The sequence below is a fragment of the Pteropus vampyrus genome, unplaced genomic scaffold, assembly GCF_000151845.1.
Source record: "Pteropus vampyrus isolate Shadow unplaced genomic scaffold, Pvam_2.0 Scaffold70, whole genome shotgun sequence".
NCBI classification, from domain to species: domain Eukaryota; kingdom Metazoa; phylum Chordata; class Mammalia; order Chiroptera; family Pteropodidae; genus Pteropus; species Pteropus vampyrus.
This window is the reverse complement of record NW_011888851.1, coordinates 6,682,418-6,708,542: the sequence shown is the minus strand read 5'-3', so window position 1 is coordinate 6,708,542 and position 26,125 is coordinate 6,682,418. Positions and strand designations below refer to the sequence as shown.

General features: G+C 44.3%; 1 protein-coding gene across 1 annotated transcript in view; it reads right to left on the bottom strand.

Annotated features, from left to right (window-relative positions):
* The window catches only part of PLXNC1 (plexin C1), a 143,791-nt gene extending 118,168 nt beyond the window's left edge, over window positions 1-25,623 (bottom strand). The window contains 2 exon segments of the mRNA XM_011361784.2: window positions 6,914-7,051; window positions 24,533-25,623. Of these exon segments, the coding sequence (XP_011360086.1) occupies window positions 6,914-7,051; window positions 24,533-25,576 (1,182 nt within the window). The 5' untranslated portion in view covers window positions 25,577-25,623.
* Between the last annotated feature and the right edge of the window lie 502 nt (window positions 25,624-26,125).

Below are 26,125 nucleotides of genomic sequence, written 5' to 3'. Positions count from 1 at the left end.
AATGTATTATCTCAGAAAATAAATGCACGCAATTTAAATTTAAAAAGTGTTTGAGGAAAAGTGTGTTAAATTGTTTTTCTTTCTGCTAGATTATACAGAGAATAATCTCTAGGACTCTGAGGACAGAACCACCACCTTTCATTTTCATCACAAGGGACCCAAACATGATACACGGAGGCACTGGGGTCGCTGCTTCTGTGGTCCTCATCTCAGATGACTACAGGACAGGAGAGAGATGGTTGTTTCTCCTTCAGATTTCTATTACAATCACCTCCCACCTCACCCATCCCCATCCCCGCGGCCCAGCCAGGGGCCCCAACGGACACCTGGATCTTCCAACCACAAAATTCACATCAACATCAACACAGAGAAAAAAGCCAGCAAGACTGGAGCAAGGGAAATGTTTCTTCCTCAGGTGGGCAGCCTCAGAAAAAGAACACGATCAGTTAAGTGCTGCAGGAAGTAACAGTGAGTCACAGAAACCCAAAATGGGTTGAACTTTGCATAAGAAATCTTATCCTAATCACACACACTCCTGGGCGTGATGTGGATTCTTACTATTGCTTCCAGGATATGCCTTTAATGTAGCTCTAATCTGAAGTCAACCTGAGCCTCTGCCACGTATCGCTACACTGATGTGCCTTTTCCTCTTTCAAGTCTGAAATGTCATCGCCTCCTCTGAGGAGCTTTCCCTGGTCACCTTTCTACTGTGCCCCATCACTCCATTTTCTTCATAGCACTTATCACTATCTGAAACGACTTTATCATTGATTAATCCATTTACCTGTTTCTTTTCTTCCCACCATGAGACCAGGAACATGTTTTGTTTACTTTTGTAACCTCAGCACCCAGAACAGTGCCTGACACGTAAAAGGTGCCCAATAAATATTAATTAAATGAAAAAAATATTCTATTGGCATTCAAAATTTTATAAGGCTTTTCACATTTTTCCAGCTAAAGCCTGTGTAGTAAACAAATTTTCCCCAGGGGAGAATTTCAGTTCATGTCAAGTATTGTTTCTGTTGACATCTTCTTGAAGCCTCGTGGTAGGCTATTAACTAGCCTTGGGATTTTTGCTTCATACAAAAAAACAAAAAAAAAAACAAAAAAAAAACAACAAAAAAAAACCCCACAAAAATCCAACAAGTACAGTCCTGAAATGTACGACGTGTGAAACTGCCACACCGTACAGTTAGCTGCATTACAAATTCGACGCCATCCATGGGAAATATAGCACGGAGAGGAAAATGAGGAGGGAGAAAATTAAACAAGACTCTTTGTTTTTTTCTTTAATATTACCATGAAATAGAAAAGCCATGTGTTCAAAAAGTTCAAATATTTTATGCCAAATTTCTTATGCCTCACTTCGTAGGACAAACCAGTTGAAGGGCAAACAGGCCAATCTTCTCACTTATTTTCTCACACACACACTCACACACACACGAAAGCAAAGTAATTATCCGACAGCATTTAATGTGCTTCCATAGTTAGGCGTAATAAAGATGAAATATAAAGATTAAGGCGAATTCGTCTTGCTCCCAATCTACTTATTTTATTGTGAGTAGTAAGAGAAGCATACAGCTTGAACCGTAAGTTCCAGATGTGTGGATTACAAGGGAGTAAAACTCTAAATTGGAGACTCCCTGCAAACTCACAACCTGAGATGAATGAGATAGAGGTGAACTTGAAATAGCTTTACATGAAATTCTCAACAGCCAACTGTGGATCCCATCTCTAAGTTTTGGCACTTTCTGCTTTTCCTTTTTGACCCATTCCCTCAGTCCAGCCATCCCCACCACCCTCACTTCTGGCCCCAGGCCCTGGTTTCCTCATGGTCTCCTTTTTCTTACTTGAACTTTCTGTGGAAATATAAATACGTACAGCTTGCCTGAGATTTTATTATTTTTGTTTTCTCTTTCTTTTACTTGAAAACTAAAAACCAGAGTACAGAAAGCCTCTTCAGTTGTCACATAGTTTGTCTTCTGTTAGAATATAGGAAGAACTTTCTGGAACTGGGTTGAATTTTGCTCCATGGTTTGGATAACTGAAATCGACTAACGGAAGTAAGGTTTTGAGGGCAGCAGTGCTTTTCTGCTGGATAGGGGTAAGGGTGTGCATGCTATGACTTCCTGCACCCTAAACCCTACTTCAGTCCTAGGGATGTTGAAGAAAACCAACACTAGCCTCCTATTGCTGGAGCTGTTCTAAAAATCAACTCGAATACAGATTTCCTAGAGGAACCCGCTTTTAGGAAAAGCAAGGGCTCCCAAGGGGGTTAAGAGGCTCCCATGAGCTACTTGCAAGCCCAAGAGGAAAGACTCTTCCTTCCTCTAATACAGAAGTCTATCCCCAAATAGGAACAAACTAAAACCACAGAAGCCATAGCTCCTTCTCATGAAATCTCAAATACTAGTATCTTGGTACTAGCTGAGATAGTCCAACATTAGAAAGAGAATTAAAAAACAAAAACCAGTTCTACCAACTCTATCAAGCTCTACGTACTACATTTTAAGTACCAGTGCAGTTTCGTTGGGTGATGGATTGCTTCAGTTCAAATCACCTTGAGGAAGTTACCTAACTTCTCTGAGCCTTAGGTTTTCTCATTTATAAAGTTGGGATGGTAATAGTATTGACTTGTGAGGATTAAATGAGTTAACCCAAGCAGACACTGGTTCTGATGCCTGGCACATAGTAAGAGCTCAGAAATATTAGCTATTATTATTCCTCACCCGCTGCCTTCTTATCTTTTATGCTTTACAAGAAAGGTTAATGGGCACGCATAAAGTTACAAATTTCAAATTTCATGCATATTCTGTTATTACTTATTTTACCTCCTGGAAAAGCTCAAAATATTCAGTTCTGCCCTTGAAATAAGGACAATTTTCTATATACGACAGTCAGCTCAAAGGAATCCAAACCACATGATAGGCTGTACCACAATCTGGAGAAAGATTCAGCATGTGTTTATAAAAATGGGTACACTTTTCAGTGTCCTGGTTATGGAACATGTGTGATATAAATTCCGAAAAGCTGAGTTCAGTGTGACCAGACTTTTTCAGCTGATCTCAGCGGAGACGCTGACGCCGAAAAATTATAGAATGCACTCGTGTTTAATAAAAAAGTGAAATGAGGAAATAAGTGGACATAACTTGTCTTATAACCATTAGGAATGCACGTTGACAAAATATGATGGCAGATTAGATACTCTCAAAGGACTCTTTGAGTTCTAAATTCCTTCAGTTTCCTAAAATCTTATAAAGGGACTTGGGAATAAATGCAGAAGAAAGAGGGCAGTAAAGTTATTAGCACACTGTCAAATCTTTAGTTTTTCCACTTATCATCAGTAAAGTCTTACCTTTGGAGGTAGTGCTGGATCACTTGGAAGAAGTGCATATCTTTAAAGACACTTTAAAAGTGATTCACTATTTCAGCTTAAGCTCAAAGTAATATTTCCACATAACAGAATACAATACAGCTATTTAAAAATACTATTTACAAAAGGCTTGTCATAACATTTTAATGTAAGCATTTGCTCTCATAACTGAAAAAAAAAAGGATGCAAAATTGGATAGAGTCTGACCTCAACAATGTAAAAAACAAAATCTAAACCACTGACAGCAGTTGCCACTACATAACAGAACTAGGGGCATTTTTTTCTCTGCTTCCCCCTCGTCACCTGCTGCTTTACAGATTTTTCTATGAGCATATATTACTTTTACACTAAAACAATAACATATTTAAAATTGCACCAAATTATATGAAAACTCCACGAGGTTTTCAGAGATTTAAGAAGTCAGGGTTTTTTTCTGTGTGTATGTGTGGTGGTTAAAAAATGGCAATTGGCCTCCAACTACTTTTTCCTGCCTCTCATCCAAACAAGCATATACTACAGTGCCTGGTGTCCTGCCTCTCATCCAAACAAGCATATACTACAGTGCCGTCAGCTCCTGATCACTGGGAAACTGATGAGTCAGCCTGCAGCTGATCCAAGCCCTCTTTCCCCTCCTCCTCCTCCCGCTGGCCGCCTTGGGTTGGGTTTTGTTTTTCACTGCTCATTAGTACCTTCACTCTGCAACAACGAATAAGAAGCCAAACTTGTGTCTATCAATGCTTGGCTTTTCTAACAGTTCTGGTGACAAGTCTGGCAAGGGAGAAGCTTGAAGTTTTTCATATAAAAGGGATTTGGGGATTATCTGTTTCTTCCCATTCATCTACGCAGTCCCAGGTCTCAGGACTCTGGGTAGTCTCTCAGGGGCTCCATCCAAGAATCTGCACACGAGATGCAAAGGGAAGTCTTGGGAATTGCTGGGCTGTCTTAGGGAGCCTGAGGGGACCAAATCATCTCACATGCCTCCTTCACAGACTCCTTCTGAGGGAGGGAAGCTTCCTGGGATAAGCTGGGGTGGGTTTTAATTCCCAGGAAGTTATCATGCCCGTGAGGTTCGCCCTCGGTCAGATGGTTTGCCTTCTTCTCAAGCTGAAATTCTTTGCTGAGCCTCCAAGACCTCTGGACCCACCCCAGGAGCATTGGTTCCTCACCAGGGACCCCATATCAACACGCGTGCCACTCTCCTGAGAGGATCCTCAGGGGGTGGGAGCCTGTGCCTGGGGCAGAGGTTATAAAGTCATGAGGGATAGTAATGCAGTCTCTGAAATCACTGCAGGATCGGAGCCCTGCTCTGTCACTGTGTGACCTTGGGCAAATCATCCAACTTCTCTGGGCCTCAGTTTCCTCATCTGTAAAATGGGATTTATATATCTACTTCACTGAGTCTGGGAAGACAGAATTAGCTAGAACATGTAGAGTTACTGGCCCATAGGAAGTATTGTATAAATGTTAGTAGTCACAAAACAAATAAAAACCAACCTGCCCTTGTTATTCAGACTCTAAAAACAAGGTCATAGATGTGGCTTTTGAGGGGGTACCCCGTACAGATGCTGAGAGTGAGACTTCCGTTGGCTACTTCTTCCTCAGCAGCTTGAAGCTGCAGCTGTCTCATGCCTCTGGTGTGCCACAACATCTCTAAAAACTGCCCAGCTGCACAAGGACTGCTGGGATGAACAAACAGGAGGGGCGAAACCAGGCCTTCCCTTGGGGAACTATTTATAGCCAAGTGTTCCTTCACCTCCAATTTACCATGTAACAGTTTGGTTGGCTCAGCTTTGGGGAAGCAGTGTTCTTGTCAAAACACTCGTCAAAAATATCCCGAATCTGAAGAGATAATTGGTGAGGAGGGCAGTAAGGATTGATGGGAACTTCTGCCAGGTTAACGGGTTGAATTGGCCTGACCAGGTTGTAGCTACAGACGTCATCTCATGGTACCGAGCGACTTGTATAGAATGACTGATGGGTGTTTACCTTTCCCTGGGAAATAAAGCTAACACAACAGGAAAGATGATCAATGTATATTTTAAAAGGATGTGTATACAAACAAACTCCCTCCCATATGTTACTGGGTCTTCTCCAAAGAAAACAGATTAAATCAAATGCCTACCGAGCACTCCGCACTGTATCAGGCTACGAGCATTCATGGCCCCCTTCTCAAGAAACTTAAAATCAAGTTGGGAAGGCCAGACCAACACAAGAGAAAAGTTTAGGCATCAAAGCGAGACATCTGTAATGAGCCAAAAGAATGATACAGATAGTGAGTATTGCAGGAGATGAAGGGAAAACATGATCGTTACAGGCTTAGGAGTCCTCAAAGACAAGGTGGAATTTGATCTGAGCCAAAGCATAAAGACCTAGGATTCAATAAAGCAGAGGGGAGAAAAAGACAATCCAGGAAATGGGGTACAGTGTGAGTCAAGGTGTGAGAACAGGACTATACAGTGCACATTTGGAGAAGAGCAAGCGGGTAGGTTTGGCTAGAGTGGGGGATAAGTGCGCAGAAGACAGGATTGGAGATCATCAGAAAGAAAGGGGTTTTTCAGGTTAGCTAGTACAATCTCATTTTACAGATGAGGAAATGGAATCTCAGAGAGATTAGACGATTTGCCTAAAGTCACACGGCTAGTTATCAGTGAGAGATCAGTTGGGAAAACAAATCTGTTAATGTTTATTTTAGAATCTGAACTATAGTAAATCGACTGGCTACAGAGAGGCAAAGGAATGTCAGCCTAGGGGGACAGAAACAGTGCGATTCCCGCACGAATGTTGGTGGAGGCCACAGGAGGTGTTCAGTAAGTGTCTGCTGAGAAATTGAAAAGATAACCACTACATAATTTCAGACAAGTCATTACGTATCTCCGATTTTATTTTCTCCTCCTTCTCACTGCCCCTCTCCCAAGTGAATAAAAAATCTCAGCCTGACCAGTGGTGAGTTCGGAGAGTGGAAAAGTACAGTCCTTGGAGATGAAAGTCAAGGGACTCTCAAAGGCCTTCAGATCCCTAACCTCTCGTGGGGTGTGTGGGCACAAAGGGCAGAGAACAAACCCCCTCTGTGGGTGGCAAGTGGGCTGGGGGGAAGGAACACCTGTTTTTTTCCCCTCTTTTCAAGCCCTATAATCACTTATCTCTTTGAAGCTGTGAGAAATCAGGTGCTTTGTACATTTCCATTATAAAAGAGATAAAATTCAAAGGTTAAATGTCTTAGGGAGGTGAGTCAGGGATGGGGTGGGGGCCAGACCACCATTTACCTCGCTCAGGCATCTAATGAGTAAGAAAGGGGAAATATCCTCCGCACGCCGGGAAACAAGTATCTCGTGCTCTGTTATGTGGATAGGAAGGTTATTATATGCAGATTTCTAGAAATTTCTTTCAGGCTATTTCCGAGGGTCACTGAGGAGTTCACAAAGCAGCTGGTATACTGTCGTATATAACCCAGGAGCAATAAAAAATAACAAATAAAAAAATCAAAAAGCACAAAATGGATCACTATCAGAATTGACACTGAAGAAGGCATAGAAAACCAACCTTAAGTAACTGGCCATCTCCAGTCCCCAGGAATAAAACAGTCCTGTTCATTACCACGGTGCCATAAACAGATGTCAGGTCAGAATGGATCAAGGTAGACGATGCGATTGGTTGGACTTTTTCAGGTTCATCTTCTTTCTGAACATACACACAAATGCACAAATTAAAAAAAAAAGATAATTTTTAACAGCGATAATTCTCACAATGATTAAATGTCACTCATGCCTACCTGGGAAGGATCCTACTTGAGCCCCAAATACGTCTTCTTAGATGAGATCCCCAGGAACAACCTCTTATCCTTTTTATCTGCAAAATCACCACGGTTGCCCAGCCCATAGAAAGCCATTTGTTTACTATGTATTAACATGTATTGATTGCCAGCAGTGAGCTAGCCATCCATTTAACACTCCCTCAGCTGATATATGAAACTGAGTTCTACTTTATTGCCAAGAGAGAGCCCACTGCTGAATTGGGAGGGAGACAATCTTACACTTGGCTGTTTGCAGGATTCTGCTGCAATTTATTTTAGCTAGGGATTGGCTTCTGCAAGGTTAAACAAGCCATTTCGCTAGATGTGAGACGGACCATCCTATTGGGTGTGATGACAGAAAGAAAGGATTCTCGATTTACATGAAGGGTACAATGTGAAGCCCAAAGACAGGGTAATTCATTCAGAGGGTAGAGAGGGAAAGATATGGTCATGGATGGGGGAACAACAGAGCCACAGATCTGAAGAGGAACTGAACACAACGGCGAGACCTGGTGCTGATGCCTTTGAAGAAGAAACGAAAAGATTAACTTCCCACCCAAAGGCATTTAAATGGTCTGAGGCCGTAATCACATGCTTGCTCCTGATCATTAAATAAAGCTCCTCTTTTAACCCAGAGCAGACAGTGTTGGCCAAAATGTCTTTTTCTTTCTTAAAGGCATGAAGTGTTTCATGCTGCTTCCTGCCTTCAACGGCAGGAAACTGAGTTTGTTATACAAGTATCTGGAAGATACAGAGCTAGAAAGAGTCGTTGCCGTCTGTAGCTACTGAGCACAGTGTGATAGCATACTTTATCTGCCAGAGCTCAGTTCCCAACTGCACTAAGGTTTTCAAAGGCACATTTAAGTTTCAGCCAATGAGAGAGCTGGCAAACTTCAGTAAGTATCACCATGAATCCTAAAATCACCCGGTTTTGGGAAGGGGTTTAGGCAGGGGGAGGCTGAGACTTATTAACTCCATTATATTATCGCCAACAGTGTTTATGTCTTTCAATTTATGTCTTATTAAATATTCATTATTTTTTTAACCAACCAAATTTCATTAACATCTATACTGAATGGATCCATGGACTAAATTGATTTCTGAAGCCTTTAAAAGTGCCATCTATATTTCTTTGTTGAAGTTGCGCTGTGAGGAAGAGATAAGCCAGTAAGGATTTATCCAATGCCATGATCACTTTTCAAGGAAAAGATGTCATAACCTAGGGAGAAAGTGACTTATTTGCATAAAATATTCCATAGTGAACCCAGTTTAAGAAGACTTTTGGAAAGCCTATTAGAGATTTTATTTTCCCCGTTAAAAGATACTTTTCATGCAGTTGGGGAAGATGAGGAACTGTCCTATTAAAATTAAAGTTAAGGAAAAAAATCTCTGTGGTTCTATGATTAGAACAATAGATCACTGTTTAGATAAGGATGCCTCGAGACTATGAGCAGAAGAAAAATCAGATGACCTTTAAGTAAAAAAAGAAACCACATCACACATCTTGCTTTAAAATAAAACTAAAATTGTTCAAACTTAACATCGGCCAACCATGCTCGTTACTTTTATTAAATATTTGAGAAGAGCAGAGAGGTTAACTCAGAGAACAGGGCATCATCTCTGGGCATCTGGAATGTTCTAATACCACTATCTTTGGCTAGAGGATTCCATTCTCTCTCATCTCATGTCACAGAAAGAGGAGTGACTGTGGATTGTTGAACATCCATCCACAAGGACCAAATGGGACAGTGTACTTCCATATCTGGCATATAGTAGGTGCTTAATACTGTAGCTATTCTGATTAGCCAAGAACCATGGGTTGCCTTTGCTGACGTGGGTTGAGATACTGTTTGTGAAAGACTGGCTCCAAACACAGAGGCAGCTCAAGAGCTGAAAGGGAACAAGAAAAAAACTGCTTCTGAATTTCCATCTCAGTCTTTCTAGTGTCCTTCCCTGACTTCTGACTTCAACAGTTGCAGTTTTCCAAATGAAGTCCTTGATCAACAGCATAGGTAAGTAGAACAGCCATGAAATCAGTGTTCCCAAACTGGAGAGCTGGTGGCACAGAACAAACTGCTTGGGACAAGGGGCCAGAGAGGTTAGATTTGCACTGGGGCTTGGTTCTCACCCGCTAGGTGACCAGGACAAATTATTTAACCCTGTCATAGGCTAGCTTTCTCAGCTGTAAATAAGGCTGATGAAATTTGATTAGTAGGGTGGTTATGAAGAAGAGGTAATAATGATAGTGGAAATAATAACATGTTGATAAGTGTTAGCTGGTATCATTAGTAGTAACATGTACTTGCTATGTGCTACTTGGAGTATTTTATCATCTTACCTAAGAGGAGCAGTGTAGGGTAGTGAGCCAGACATCCTGGGTTGGAATCCTGGCTCTATCACTTTCTAGCTAAGTAATGTGGGGCACATTATTTAACCTGTCTGTGCCTCAGTTTCCTTCTCCATGGAAGTGATAACAGCATTTACGCCATAGACTTACGAGGACTGAATGAGTTAGTACACAAGCCTCAGTAAAGCTTAGAATAGTGTCTGGCCAGTAATAACATACAATCCATGTTTTCTATTGTTAGCTTATTTTGAAGCACAAATAATTGCTGCCATACCCATGGCAGTATTCCCACCTTCTTTTCTTTGTCACAAGAACCATACTTTTGCTCAGGTAGCAATAAACCTAAGCCTGGGCAAACCATGATTGTGCTGAGTGTAATGGTAATCCCATTCCCCATTGCCAGATACTCGCTTTCCTACCCTTGAATCTAGGGGTGGCCATGTGGCCCAGTTCTGGCCAATGAGATACAAGAAGTACTTTTGCAGGGCTTCTGGGAGTAAGCTTCCTCCTTGATAAGAGGAGGCTCTGAAGGTGAGCCCATTTGCCTTCTTCCCACACTTCATCCCTTTGGAATCAGTCGTGTGGGGCCATCATGCACAGAATGATACTCAAGATAGAGGATGAAAATCAGCATGCTAAGATTGGTGCAGGGGGACCATGAAAAGCCCTAGGTTCTTGAGGACATGAATGAGAAAAGACTTCCGACCTTAGACTTTTTACTAAGTTAACAACAGATGTCATGGTTTAAGCTGTTCTTGATTAGGTTTTCTGTTATCTGCAACCAAAAGCAAGTCATTGTGTAAGAAATGAGAGAGTCATGGCTTGTTTGGAGCTGGTGCTAGACTCTAGCTCTTCCTTAGCTACGAGTGACCAGGAGCTGGATCAGTGCCTATTTCTCTCCCCCTGGAGGATGCTCGCCAGAGTCAGGATTGTGTAGCCAATTACGACAGGGAGCCTGGAAGAAAATAGGAAAGAGCGGGCTTGGCCTTCACGTAAACCCTAAGGGCTGCTCTGGTTGAATGGAAATGGATTCTTTTGTGCTGGAAACACACAGAAATGGACAGGTCCCCTTGAATGGAAAAGGGAGCCCTCTGAATGGCTTTCTTATGCTCATTTCAGCAAATGAAAACAAAAGAAACACAGGCCCCAGAGAAACCTTCTCACAAAAGTGAAGTTAATACCTAGGGAGCCAAGCAGAAAAAGGTTGGGGGGAGGGCAACAGTGCAGTGGGCCCCCTGTGTCCAGAGGTTATTCTTACTGTTTCTTGGGCCTATTTTCCTTCTTGCCCTTCTCTCCCCTCAGGGCATAATCATTAATGTTGCTCTCAGCCTATTCTGTCTAGTTTATTATGTGTAATTTATTTCTGAATCCCAGCCTCTGCTTGTTCGTCTGTGTGTAACAAGGTTAATGCCATGTAATGATGCTTTTGCCAGTTCTGCCTTTCATGACAAAATCCAATCTTGATTTAACTCTAAACCTTGTCTCCCCTTTGGGCTTTCTTGGTTCCCTCAGTTGTCATTCTGCTTCTCCTGCCTGCCATGTCTCACCGTAACGTCACGCCTTATACTTCAGCCCTCTCTATGAGGAAAACTTTTTTCAGTTTGAGGAAAAAGTTACTTTGTCTCAAACGATGTTTGGGCAGAAAACAAGAGAGCCTTGGGCCTGATATACCAAAGTAGAATGGAAGCTACTGAGAAGGGGTTAGTGCTGGCGTGCATGGATGTGTGTGTGCATGTGTGCATGTGTGTGTGAGTATACAGAGCAGTGAGGTAAATAGCTTGACCTCCATGCTATCTTTCACTGACAATAAACACCCTCAGTGTGTACTGTGCAGCTCCGGGGGGTGCCGGTCATGTGTTCTAGGGTGTGAATGGTACCCTCTGAATTGAGTAGCACTTTGGCTCTGCCCCTACAATGCAAAAGATTCCCTGGCTCAGCAAAGCTCGTGCAGGGTGTTCACAGCCACGCTGCAGTTATTATGGGAACAGCTGAAGGGAATGTACACAGAAGTAGGGCCTCAAGTATTGGGGACCCAGCAAGAGTGAAGTCTTTTGCCCACAAGGTGCTAAGAGGACTCTTAGTTTGGTTTTTCCTTATGAGGCCAGGGCAAATACCAACTGGGTCCCCATGAACTTCTTACACATTGATAAAATGCCTCTTGGGCAGCTAATTTTGTATTCTGTTACTCTTTGGCATAGACTTACTTTGAAGCAGTTTCTTCATCACTTTCTATTACTAGCCCAGGGGCTCATTTGCAGTTAGAAAACCTCAGCAGGAGCCCTATGCCCAAGTGCTGGCCCCTGCTCTGTCCCTTACAGGCTGCTTGATCTTGGCAAGTTAAGTCTCTGAGCCTCAATGATAGAATCTATAAAATGGACACTCCAACACACATGCCCTGTCTATCAGCATTGTTGGGAGGCTCAAATGAAATCATGTGTGTGAAAATATTTAGAAAATGATCTTTATCGAGCTTAAGAGAAAGAAAGAACAATTATTCACCCTAGTTAGATTGTGATTTCATTAGCCATTAAGGCTCCTGTCACTTTTCCTTATTCTTCTAGAGTATATAGCATCAATCGGGTTCTAAGTTCATCTATAGCATCTCTCTGACTATCTGAAGGAAAAATTTACTTTGGGGACTCAAGTGTGAAAGAGAAGAAGTTCAAAGAGTACAGGAGGAATGGAGAAGAGAAGTTTGGGGACATAGCTAGGCAGGCATCTCTACATCAGGCAGCCACAAGACACATACAAAGTGGCAAAGTGTGTATTTCACATCCTCTCACTTGCTTTTCCACGTTCCCTTCTTTCGTCCTTCCAAGGGTCCCAGTGTCCTCCAGCCTCTGAGCCCTACCTACTGCCATATCCCACTCTCCAAGATTTATCCTTCTTTTTACCTGCTTTACTCTCCATCGCCCATCTAAATCTCCATCCTTCCCTATGGTTAATTTCGATTACTTATGAAAAGACAACCCGATTCAAATAATTCACAAAAAGATATAAATGGCTGATAGTGTGAAAAATGTATTTTCCTAGACTCTTAGAGTCGAAAGAGACTCAGTCCACCAACGTTTATCCATGAAGTAGCTACTGGTGTTCCAGATGGGACATTTCTTCACTGTGGGCATTGTCCTGGGCAATGCAGGACTTTTAGCATCCCTGATCTTTGTCCACAAAATGCCAATAGTGCCCTCTCATCATGCTGACTATGCAAAAGCTCTGTCCCCCACATTTCTAAATACCCACTAAATAAATGGCATCATCCCCTTTGAGAACCAACGCAATCTAGCACAAGGTTTCAGAGTTGCTGGAAGATGGTTATCCAGACATTTCCTCCCTCAACTCTGTTCTTCTCTAGTTTTCATCATCATGGTAAACAGCACCACCAATGACCCTCAACTTCCCTCTTTCCATCACTCTCCACATCCAATACATGAAAGATCTCTGCTGAATTTCCCAGTAATCTCAAGCCTATCTTCTTCATCTCATGGTCTCCACTCAGTCCAAGCTCCCATCATCTCATTCTTGATCTACTCCAAGAGGCTCCTGGTCTCTCTCTTTCAACCTATAATCTATTCTCCATCCAATAACCAGAGTAATCCTTTAAAATAAAAAATAGGTCATGTTACTCCCTTGCCTAAAATTCTTCAATGGCTTCCTAGCACACTTAAAATTAAATCCAAATGGTTCCCAGATCTTACATGAGCTCGTCTCTGACCACTTCTTCAAACTTATTCCTTGTCACTGCTCCTCTTTATTCTGCTTCAATACCCACAGTGGCTTTCTTTTAGAATCTTGAACATGTTTCTGCCTCAGAGCCTTTGCACATGCTACTCTTTCTAGTTTCTTCCTCCTCCCTCTTCACTCTCTTGTAGGTTTGGTCTTTTTAATTTTTCAGGTTCCAAGTTCAATGGCACTTCCTCATGGACACATGACTATAGAGCTTCCCATTCCTACCCCAGTTATTATTCTGAATCATAGCACCTTATTGTTTCCTATGAAATACTTATAATTACTGTTTTAAAAATTTTATTTATTGTCAGTTTCTGAACAGACTCAGCTCCACCATAGTTTATCTTATTCTACACTTTGAAGCAGACCATACACCTCAGCATCTGGCATGTAATTGGTTGTCAATAAACATTTATTGAATGAATGAATAAATACATGGATCAATGTTTGAATGGTTTCAGTCAATATCTCAACAGGCAACCATGGCACATTGCTGAGTAAGCCTAAATATTACAGAGTTCTTCAACTGAGTCAAAATTTGCCCATTGTAAACCCTGGGCCTTAATTCTACCTTGGAAAGCAATACTAAACTACATGATAGTATCTTGGCCTTCTCTAAATTTCATATCCATGGTTCCTTGATAGCTTATAAGAGACAGTTTCTGGGGCTTTTGCCATCTCAGCCACAGATTCAGTGTACTTAAAATGTGGCTCTGAGAAGTAAACAAAGTACTTTAGGTGTTATCTGATTAAAAAAATAGGACTTTTCCTTCTCATGATCAGAATAGTATAAATTATGAACGTGCCTCTTATTGAGTTAACTCTTTAAAATAAAAATAGCATAACAGTAGCATGGAAGAATAGAAAGAACAAGAGAATTTGAGTAAAAAATAATGTGGGTGGGTTCAAGTTCAAGCTCTATTTCTTATGAGCTATGAGTCTGGCAGTCATATAACCTTTCTGAGGTTTCTTCACCCACCCATCATTTATGGAGCACTTGCTCATGGCCAAGTCTTGATCAGTAATACAAATGGGAATAAACCCCCTATTGTCGAAATAAACCAATCAAATAAGTTTTGAAACAAAACGCAACATTTTACGTTTCATGTCCTTGGTTTCAAAAACACTTGGTAACTGAAATGAACATTTGGAGGGGGAGTTCCACTGACATCCACAGTTCATGGATAGAATTCGGGGAATCCATGAAATTGGATGAGAAAAAAAACCTTTATTTTAGCAAACTGTAACTGAAATTTGGAAGTACCTTCAATTATGAATGTAGGGCACAGTGGTATTAACTGAACCTGTGACTTTGTCACCAGAAGAAATCAGATATTTTCATATCATTTGATTATCGACTCAGATATCTCAAAATACTATTTATGCTTCTCTTTACTGTGAAATTATGGTAGTTATTGCTCCTAGATCTTGTTATTTAATGTGTTAAAATATACTACTAGCTCTGAAATGGAAATAGTTTGACATATAATTGGTTCATTTTACAATTGTTTTTATTTTATGCACTTAAAATCATTTTCCTGAGAAGGGGTCTACAGGCTTTGCCAGAGGTCCACAGCATGAGGGCTCCATGGGGTGAGGAACCCCCGGTTTAAGGGGCATGCAGGCACTGCTACACACAGGGCGCTGGCATGTATTTGGTGACACCTACAACTACCGGCTAACCTGGGCTATCTACCCCGTTCTGTTGCCTCAGAGAAACCAGGGTTGGCACTTGGAATCTAATTTTAAACCCCAGTCACTGATGGAGAAAGAGGCCTCAGGAGGATGTCAATGAGCACTGACTAGAGACAGCTGGTGTTAAGAGAACATGCTTCTCAAGAAGACTCTGTCCAGACCAGGCTGGGGGGAAGGATGTGGGGGAATGACCGGGAATGTAGCCTCGAAGGTGAGAGTCACAAGGAGATTCCCCTTCCTTGGCCTTTTTGCTTGCTATAAACATAGCTCCAGTGTCTTGGAAACTCTTATCCCACGTGCTATAATCTTCTCCACTAGACGAGGTGCAGCTTCTTCCTAGTTTGACAAACATTTATTGAGGGCCCACTGTGTGTTTATTACACAGCCTTACGGATGCCTGGGAAACGAAGATGAGACAGACCCCGCTACTCCCCTCAAGTCACATCCACCACAAACAGCATTGCACTGAGACCAGCACATCCTGTCCCGTGTGGGAGGCAGTTTGCAAAGTTACAGAGCAAATCCCTAATTCCTAACTTCATTGCCAAGTGCCTGCCTAGTGGCAATTCCTGGGTGTCCCAAAGGCATCTAAAAATCAACACAAACTTTAAAAATGAAAAAATTTGTCTTCTAATTGGTCATGAACACCTCTCAATTCTACATCTTAAAAAGCTATTTCATCAATCTCATCTCTCAACCCTCACTGCTACCATCTCAGTTTGGGTCTTCAGCATCCCTCAGTTGGATTATTGCAATCCGCGGCATCCAAATGTGTCACCACCACTCCGGAACAAGGTGACATTATTTTCTGCCTGGACTACTTCAAGAGCTTCCTATAGGTTTCACTGCTTCCACTGGGGTCAATCTCTCATCCATTACCCACAGAGCAGCCATTATTTGGGAATTCAAATCTAATCATTTCATTTCCCTTCTTCAAGCTCTTCTGTGCTGAGAAAAAATAAAATAAAATCTCCTTCCCGCAGCCTGCAAGGCCTACAGGATCGAGCTGCTGCTCCTTCTCCAACCTCCTCCCCTCCCCACCTCCCTCAACTCAACCACACTAACCTTTTGTTCTTCGAACTGACCAAATTGTCCTTCCTTTCAGCCTTTACACTTGTTCTCTCGTCTGCTCACTTCCCAGCTCTCCATGGCGACGACCATAACTACCCACTCTCATCTTCCTGGTGTGAACTCAACCTCCATAAAGGAAACCTTCCCCAACACCTGTTTAGTTCCTTCATAGCCCCAATCTCAGTCTATGCCTCAGTTTCCTCATCTGTAAAATGGAAGCAATATTATTTACCTCATAGGTTGTGGTGAAAATTAAATGAGTGAATATTGATAAAGTACCCACTGAGAACACTGGGTACACAGCAAGCTCTCACTATCACTTTAACATAAAAATAACTTCTTTATTTGCCACATGTTTATTGTCTACTCTATTTACCACTGATAGAAATATTTTCACACAGTGCTTGGCACAGTGGTCGTCCTTCTAGTCAATCATTTTGCCTGCAATCTTGCCTCATCCATTCTATCTGATTGTGTTCTAGAAAGTAGTCTTTCTAGAACACAATCAGATCATGTCGGCTTATAGCCCTGCTGTTCAGCTCCATCAGCCATAGCCATGGGTTTCACACCCTGCTCAGAAGTCCTGGCAGTTCCTTTGAGATGACTCACAGACAGGCAATGGGTGGGGTTGGGGCAAGTCACAGGGTTCTAGGAACCTCCCAACCCCTTGCTTCATCCCAGCTCAGTGGCAACGGTCTCACTCAGAGCAGCAAGTCAATGATGATTTGATAATCTTTTTCTCGTATCTAGCTTTTGGTTAAGATGTATTTTAAAGGCTATGTTTGGAAAGTCTGAAAACCACTGACCATCAGGATAAAATCCAGCCATCTTTGCCTGTCTCATTAAGCCCTTTGCCATCTGGACCTGCACACTCATTTCTGGACACTCCCCAGCCAGGGTGAGCTACCTGCGGTTCACAAGCTTTTGCAACTTCCTGCTTGTGCACAAGCTGTTACTCTCTCTAGAACTTTCCTTCCTTGCCTCCTCCACTTAGCTTGAAGACACAGCTTCAGCATCACCTCTCTGAAACTTCCCAGATCCACCCCCAGGCTGAGTTTAATGCTCCTTCTTGGGGCTACCAGTATTTTTTGTTTTTGTTTTACTTACAATGTCTTACTGCATTGTAAAGGTTTGTTTTACTTTCTTTCCACAACATCAGGGGTTGACAAAATACCACCTGTGGTCAAAATTTGGCCTGCCTGTTTTTTGAGTGGCCGACCATGAGGTAAGAGTGTTAGATTTTAAGTGGTTGGAAAAAATCGAAATAGAATATTTCATGACGAGTGAAAATCATATGAAATTTGAATTTCAGGGTCCATAAAGTTTTATTGGAACATCACCCTGCTTGTGCATTTGTATTGTATTGTCCATTGTTGCTCCCACACTGTAGTGGCAGAGTCATTTTAGGCAGAGTCTAAAATAGCGATGATCTGACCTTTACAGAAAAAGTTGCTGACCTCTGCATGACCAGCCCTGGCCCAGGCGGTGGCGTAAGGGTGTTTGGAGTCAAAACCTCTCTCATACCTTCTCCAAAGAGAACACTGTGTTTAACTATTGAGTAGACAAATTGATATGAAAATCAACGATGGAAACTGTGAAAAAGGGTCACAATCTTGTGACAGTATAAAAAAAACTTTAAATAATTTTTAGAAATTACAAAACTATTAATGTGAAAATACTTGGTTTTGAGACAGTAAAAAAATTAGCTTTTTCATCAAGATAGAAAATTAATTTAAGAAAAACTATGAACACGTTTTTTAAAAAAAAAACTTACCACTACCCTGTTTCCACAAACAGGTTAGACCAATGATGCCTACAAATTGTCCCCCAGCAGATTTTGGGATTTCTCAGAGCAGGCCTTCATCAGTTATGTGCCACCACATGTTCAAGGAAGGCAGAGGCCATCGAGAAGCTTGAACGGAGGTAGAGATGCCACCATGCTATTGTAGTCAACATGGTGCAGCTCTTCCATCATTCCATCCTACGGGAATCTGCCCACTGCATCTACTGGGGCCATCACAAGTTTGACCCATTTCTGATTGGACCAAGGGTCAGTATCTGGTCCAAGGACAACAAATGCCTCCTGTGAAGGAGAGGTCTAATGGTGTGAGAGCAAAATCTCTTTCTTGGTAATTTGAACTAAATAATATAGAAAGTTGTCAGTGGGTAGCCAAAGCAGAAAGTTAAATGCTATTGACAGGTAGAGTGGGAACGAGGCTGACTGTGGCATTTTCAGGTGGAAGTGTTGAGGGGCAGACATTTGAGGAAGCTGAGGCCATCTGGTAGGACTGAGAGAAGCAGCCATGCTAGGTCATGTTGACTGGGAAATTTTAGAATGAGCATCCATCACTTGCTGCTCTTGAGCTCCTTCAAAGCTGCCTTGAGTCCAGAACCTCCTTCCAATTCCATCACAAGGAGCCCCCGTCCTGTTACTATTGGAATACACGATGGTGATGATAGAAAATACATACATATCATATACTATGGGTTGAGTAGTGTTCATCCTAGACATATTAACTCATTAACCCAGGTAATAATCCTAGGAAGCAAACAGGATGCCTTTCTATAAATGAAGAAACCGAAGCACAGAAATGTTAAACAATTTGCCCAAAGTCACACAATTGGTAAGTGGCAGCTTTGGTCCCAGCTGACCTGGCTCCCAAGTCTGTGCATTTAACCACAGTACAGTACTGGCTCCTATCCCTAGATCTCTATGTAATTCCGCATGCTTCTGTCCACTAAATCTCCATCCCCATATTTAGCTTGTTTAAGTAGATATTTTTTTCATGCAACCAACTGTTCCTGACTTAGAAATTGGTGTTAGGATTGATGCTATAAAGGGTAGACCCTCGAAGAGAATGTCAGTGTGTGGAACTGGTTCTGGAGTACAGAAGAATGGAAGACTCTGAAAGTATCCCCCACATCCTGGAAGGAAATGCAAATACACTGTTGTGTGCAAGAATAGGAATTAATTAAACCATGACCCACAGGTTCTAGAGACTCAGACTACGAACTCAAAAACTGAAGGGTTTTAGAAAGTTTTCTAGGTATTCTCTTTGAGCAGTTAGAAGAGAATAAGAAAAATAATGTAATGAGATGAACTAGTTACTTTACATGGCCCTAAGTTAAACTGCAATAAAAAATAAAAAATAAAATTTAAAAAAAGGACAAGTTCTTATCCCAGGTGCTTCAGCTGGAATATCAAAAAAAAAAAAAAAAAATTACATTTCCTTACAGCAGTGGTTCCATAACCTGAGTATATATTAGAAACACCAGGACGGCTGTTAAAACATAGATTTCCAGTCCCACCTCCACACTCTGAGTCTCTGATTTAGTAATTCTGATGTGAAGCCCCAGAATTTGCATTTCTAACAAGTTCCCAGGTGATGCTGATGATGCTAGTCCAGAGACCGCACTCTTAGAACCGCTGACGTACAGCATAAAGCCCTTTCCTCTCATTGCTGAAAGGCATGATCACGTATATTATTAAATTATACCATACGAATTCCAACCATGTTGGGTTTCTATGGTTAAAGGTAACTCCCAGATTGGCAAGACCAGAGGCTTGGCCATTCCAATGAACGGGGACTTCTGGGAAGCGCCAGGGAGTGCAAGATGCCAGATAGCCTAGGGCTAGGAAAAAGGAGGCCCTAACACATCAGGCATTAAGAAAACACAATGGTTAAGGGAGGATGAGGGGGCCAGACTCAGCAAAGTGTTGCCGCTACCTACAGAAATTTCCCACATGGCCCTCCAAGACCCTTTATTTATTAATTCAATAAATAGTTCTCGAGTCCCAACTACACACCAGATACTATGCTAGGTACCCTGGCTTCAACAGAGAACAAAATGTTACAAGGTTCCTGACCTTCTGAGGATTCCATTTTAATTGTGGCTGCTATTAAAGACAAGAGTAACCCAGATTTTAGGCCGAGATATCTGGATTTACTTTGACTAGGCTGTGTCTAAGAACGAAAACTGGGTGCAGTCCCTCTAGGCCCTGTAGGTCTCTCTGAGGTCATTTATAAACCTGAATATGAAGAATGATAACAATATGTGAAAGTTGACAGCTTAGGAACAATAACCCTCCCAGAGTCTGAACTTCAGGCGGTCAATATGCAGACCAGAAACTCAGTTCAAAGTCAAGGATTCTGTGTTCTATCCTAAGTCTCATGTCTGCAAACAGCTAATCTTATCAGAGCAGTTGCAAAGGCCTAGGTTGCTCCACACAGGATAGCACTGACACCAAAACCCAGCGTCCATGGTGCTTGACTGTTCATGGCGGTGGTTAAAAGCTCAGGTCTTTGAGCCGGACCACCCAGATTCTAAATCCACTGCCATTTACCAGCTGTAGAAACTATTAAAGCTCTCCAGGACTCAATTTTTTCACCTACAAAATAATAACTACAGTCCTTGCTTCATTGGCTGTCTATGAGAATCAACCAAAAATAAGGCACTCGAAGTGCTTAACACAAAGCCTGGCCATAATAGCTATCCAGTACAGTGTGGCTATGATTGCTTTTTCCTTCTAAGTGAGTGTTGGGCTTTTAAAATCCACCCTTGCGTATCAGATGTATATATGAGGGTAAAAGTCACCATCTAGCCTATAGATTTCAAAATAGCTAGACAGGATCATAACAGGAATTAAAGGAGGAATAAACAGGACAGGAAGGCTGTGGATTTTGAGGTCAAGAAAGCTGCATTGCCGAGTGGCCCTGGGACATCACTTCTGCTCACAGTAGCTGGAAGTGTCTTGGGCTACTGTCTGCTGGAGAGCACGTGAATGTTCTGTGGTTGTCTGCGTGACAGTTAAATTATGTCAGGCTTTGGAATTATGTGAGTGTAGAAGAAGGGGGTGTATCTGCCCGCAAGGGGTGGAACGAACTAGAAGAGTCAGTCCTATTGGCCAAGAGGATAAGAAAACGTCTACAGAAGGAATGGCCATCATATTGACGCCATAAGCAACCCCAAGACCCAGCTATGTCAGCCAAACAAATCTGGAACAATCAAACTTCAAAACTCAGGTACACTTTCTGTGAGTAGCAAGAGTTCAGAGAGGGAGGAAGTTAAATTAATTAACTTATACATAACTTAAACATTCATTTTTTATATTAACCCAAGCACACAGACATGTTATGAAATGGAACGAAAGAAAAAAACACCACGTGAAGTTTTAAAACACACTTCGAGGGGCATCCCCCAATCTCAGCCCTACTTCCTAGAGAAGGTTGGTTGCTGCCTTTTTAATTAGGGGACTTTCAAGGAAAAGTTTGAGAAGCACCAGAGTGATGGAAAAAATACACAAGTAGAGAATGCAAAGCCTGGGTTTAAGCTGACACCTGCTTTGTTATTCTGAGCTTCCTCATCAGGGAAATGGGAATGCTCCTCATAGGCTCAACCTCAGACTTGATAAGGGGGCTCAAAAGAAATAATATGCGGTGAAGTGCTGTTCAAATGTTTCTTAGGATTATTAGATTATTGTTATAGGACTATTATTATTTATTAAGGTATACAGAAACTGACTGCCTTGGCACATTCATAGGATGAAGCTAACTTGCTAAATTTGTTTTGAAAGGAGATTCAAAGTTGGTGGCAAGGCAGAAAAAGTAAGAGCCCAGTGTGTAAAAGGCTGAGTAGTGCATACTCATTGCACAAGCATCCCACAAATTAATCCTCGGCAAGAGAAGATGAAGGGAAAGAGAATCAGCAACATGAGATGAGAACCAAGAAACGAGAAAATGTAACCCAGTCGCTCCTGTCACTTTGCTGCCTGTGGTTGACTGAAGATGGAAAATAAGAGAAAGACATCTAGTAGGAGAGGGAGAAGGCAAGCAAATCCAGCCGCTTGTGCCTTGCTGCCTGTGGCTTACTGTTCAAATTACTGTGTCTGCTCTGAAGGAATCGCTGTTGGAATCTATTGAGGTCCCCTCTGGAGTGTTTCAAGTCTATCTCCTGTTTCAGGCACCTATAATTCAGCATGCCTTTTCCAAAACACATTCAAAGCCTGAAAATAAAATGCAGAACAAGTGCCAAATGACATCATTGTTCTGAGTGACAACTGAAGGCACACTGATCCCATGACCCCGTTAAATGGGGTTGTACCTACTACTGTCCTTTCAGTGGCAAAATAGGTGTATCCAGCTCAGAGCGTTGCTTACACTAGCAGGCATCAAATAAATATTTGTTAAACCAAGTATCTTATCTGTCTAGTTAATAGGTTAGAAAATTGTCAGCTTTTCATCAAAACTACTACTTTTTTTTCATTCAAACCCCTCTTGAAATTCAATTCCATTAAGGCTTTTTTTAATGCATACTAGCAGCAAGGAATTTACTTAAACGAGGAGAAAAAAGAAAAAGCAAAACTCCAAGCTCCCACCTGTGTAGCCATGACATGCTATTGTTTGAACCAGAGTATATTATTTAACTTGGATGACAAGCTCAGGGGGTAGAGACCCTGTCTTTCAGAACACACAGCTCTGAGCACACTGGGAGTTCTCAATGAATAACAGCAGCAAGAAATGCCATGGAGGGACCTCTTTTAATTATTTCTTTTTCCAATTCCAGATTTTTGGCAGCATGTGTTTATCCCTTGCATGATTTCCGAGGGGCAGCTCCCTCCCAGAAGCTCCCGTGAAGATGATAAACAGCTTTCCGACTGCCCCTTCCCCTCCTCATCCCCGCACAAGTAGGAACACCTGATCGAGCCAAGACGTGGCTTCTGAGTGCACACAGGATGCCTGCTGGGTTTGGAAAGGAACTCAGTCCTCCAGGACCCAATGCGTAGAGAGAGGCAGTCAAGAGAAATGTTTTGGCTCCATACATCTACACAGCTGTCAGATGGCAAAGCTTGGACTTCCAGTGTTATTACCTGCTGTGGGCCTCTGAGCTGTCTTGTCATTAACCCCAGAGACCAAGTATGCCTAAAGCTTGACACAAAGTAATATTTGAAGGTATTTTCAAGTCTTTCAACAGAGAAGTAGAAAGAGATGATTTCTGCCAAACTTGAACTATTAGAGTATAAAGATCTAATATAGACAAATATTCCATATTAAATTACATTTGCATAGCAAGATGAAGTCATTTCGGGCGCATTGCGTGTCATTTATGCTTTAAAAAGAATTGTGCCAGCAACTAAATGAAGGCATTGTGTGTGTGTCCCAGCAAACGACTGATAGGTAAGGAGGAAGACGCAAATGACCATTCTAAGGAGCCTTGAAAAGAACCTCAGTTTTTTTCTCTCTGAATAATACAGTTAATATTTGGTAAGATGGGCTTTGCAGAGAAAGGAGTGGGTGGGGGTGGGGTGGGACTGTCTTTCTATACACATATTACTATATCTTAGAGCCAATGTTCCCCTATATGCTTATACAACACTTGTACCAACACAACACATTTTCCAAGTGGAGACTTCTCCCCTTCCTCTCTGACGCATTTTATACCAAAACAATGGCAACACCTGTAGCCGTTAATTTCTGCTCTTTGATTTCTGTCCAGTTATAAAGGAGGCTCTCAGCAGGCTCCCCTCTCAGGAGCCATATGTGGAGTTGATGTGCCAGCAGTCTTGGAAGGAAAACGGCCTCCGAGAAGTGCACAATGGCTCCATAATCCTCATCAACTGGACCCTCTTGAACCACAGCTTTATTTTCCAGTCAAAGAAATGTCAATCTCAAGAGCCAAGCTGTGGCTTGAGAATCCAAGGGAAACCTGTGCTGTTTGCTTGGTTGGGTACGACACAAGGGTGGTGCCTCTGAGTCCTACGATTTAGGCAACCTGGAGCCCAAAAACTGCCTATAGCACCCCCAACACTTTCTCTTGCTCTCCCGCTACCCCACCTCGCCCAGGGCGAGGCTTTTCCCCACAAAGCCACTTCTGCCTTCCCCGCCTCTCCCCCTAGCTGGAGACCACAGCACACCCTCAGTGGAGCCACAGCCCCGCCCCCTTGTCCTGGGTCCCGCTGAGGGTTCTGTTCCGCCAAACGTGAGCCTGTTTTCCAGTCTAGCTCTGCCCCACGTTCAGCAGGCTACCAACTCTTCAGACCACATGTGTGGCCGAGGCAGGGGGTCACAAGGCCTGGGGTGTGGCAACAAGTCCTTTAGGTTCAATGGCTTCTCTGCCAAGGGCACCGTGTTTGGTAACCATGTTGAGGAAAGGGGTCAAGCCACATGCCTGCTAAGACCACACACCTGGGGAAGCGATTAGAGAAGGGAGGTAGGTGGGGCTGCGTGGGGAGGCTCAGTCCCAAAACAAACGTCCACGTTTGGACAGAAAATAATGGCACTGGGATGCAGTCATTAGAGTTTTGAGCCTAACTCCTACCCTCTCCACCTCCCTTTTGACACTCCCCTTTGGGGACCTCTAGCGCTGCATTAGTCCCCCGAGGCCTCAGACGCCTTGTGAGAACGGCCGTCGGACCGCCACCGGGCTGTGTGAATCCCGGACCTGATAAACGTTAACCCGGTCTCCCTCCCGCTCTGCGGCGGCTCCCCAACGGGAGCGCTCCTGGCAGCGTCCCGGGGACAAGACTTACGCAGTTGTGCTCCGTCGGCTCAAAGTCCCATTTGCAGCTCTTGGCGCGCGCCTGGATCTCACTCATCCTGAAGAGGCAGAGTGCCGTGGTGGCCGGGGAGCGCCCCTCTTGGCCCTCCTCGGTGGCCGCGCTGAACACGCCTGCCCAGACGTCCAGGGCCTCCACCAGACTGGAGGAGAGGAGCAGGTGGCGGCCGTGGCCACAGTCGAGGGTCGCCTGGCCCTGGAACTGCACCACGGTGCTCTGGGCGATGCGCGCCATGCTGGGCAGGCCGGTGGCGACGCCACTCGTGTAGTTGTAGCGATAGTAGGGGAAGTAGACGCTGCCGTTCCAGAGAAAGGCGTCCACGAAGTGCAGGCTGCCCGCACTCTCGCTTAGCTTGAGGCGGGCCAGTTCCTTCGTGGCTAGGAGGCGCCCCTCCGTGTCCTTGATCGCAATGGCCGTGTCGCGGTCGGACGCCGCGGGGTTGCAGCGGCTCGCCGTCTCGGACTCAGGCAGCACGTACGTGGCAGCCACTGCCAGGTACCAGCGGTTGCCCGCGCGGTACACCACGCCGGCCGTCGAGCCCTGCGGGTGACAAGACACTACCTCGGTGCCGTTGCGCAGGGAGCTGAGGCTCAGGTTGCCCAAGGGCCGCACCTCGCAGGTGCCCCGGTCGAAGGTCCAGCCGGTGAGCAGCAGCCCCCCGAGGCCGGCCGCCCCCTCGCGGTAGGGCAGCAGCAGCTTGCTGAAGCTGCTCCCCGGCCGGGGCCGCGCGGGGGGCGCCAGCGAGACGGGCTCCGTGCAGTTGCCCGCTTGGTCCCGGTACAGGCGCGAGAGCCTGTGCTCCAGGCTGTAGTCCAGCTGGTCCAGGCAGCTGCCGCTCGCAACGAACACGCCGTCCGCCCGGCTCGCCGCGATGGCTCCGATGGCTTGCTCTGAGCGCCACACGGGTTCGTCCGCGCCCTGGCCGGGCGCCGCCAGCGCCAACATATAGGCGAGCAAGGGCAGCGGCGCGGCGGGGCGCGGGGGGCGCGGCGGTGCCTTCCTCCGGGAGACCTCCATGGGGCTGGGGGGGTCGCCCCCGGGCAGGGCGCGCGGCGGCGACGGCGGCTCAGGCGCGCGGCGACGGAGACGCGGGCGGCGGCGGCTCCTGCGCGCGCTCGGGCTCCTGCGGCCGCCCCATCCCCGTGGCTCGCCTGGGAAGGAGAGCGGGGAGGGCGGCGCGCGGCGGGCTCGCTCCGGCAGCCTGTGCAGCGGCGGCTGTAAGCCCTGCGCGCTCCGGTGCCGCTTCCTCCTCGCCCTTCTTCTCCGGAGAGTTCCTCTGTGCAGCGCTGGCGCTCGCGGGGTGGCGCGGAGGGGAGGGAGGGGGAGTGAGGCAGGCGGGGAGGGCTGGAGAGGTTGGGTGTGCTTGTGCGTTTCACTTTCCCATTGTGAAAGTGGGATGCAACTAGCCCCCTTCCTCATCCTCTTCCTCCTCCGCCCTCCGCCTCCTGTCCGCCCGCCCTCCCTCCACGCCCATCTCCTCTCCCTTGATTCGGTGAGATAGGGAGGAGGGAGGTCTCGTAATTTGGGTTACAGTGTAGGTGGCCTCTTTCATCTATTCAAAACAAA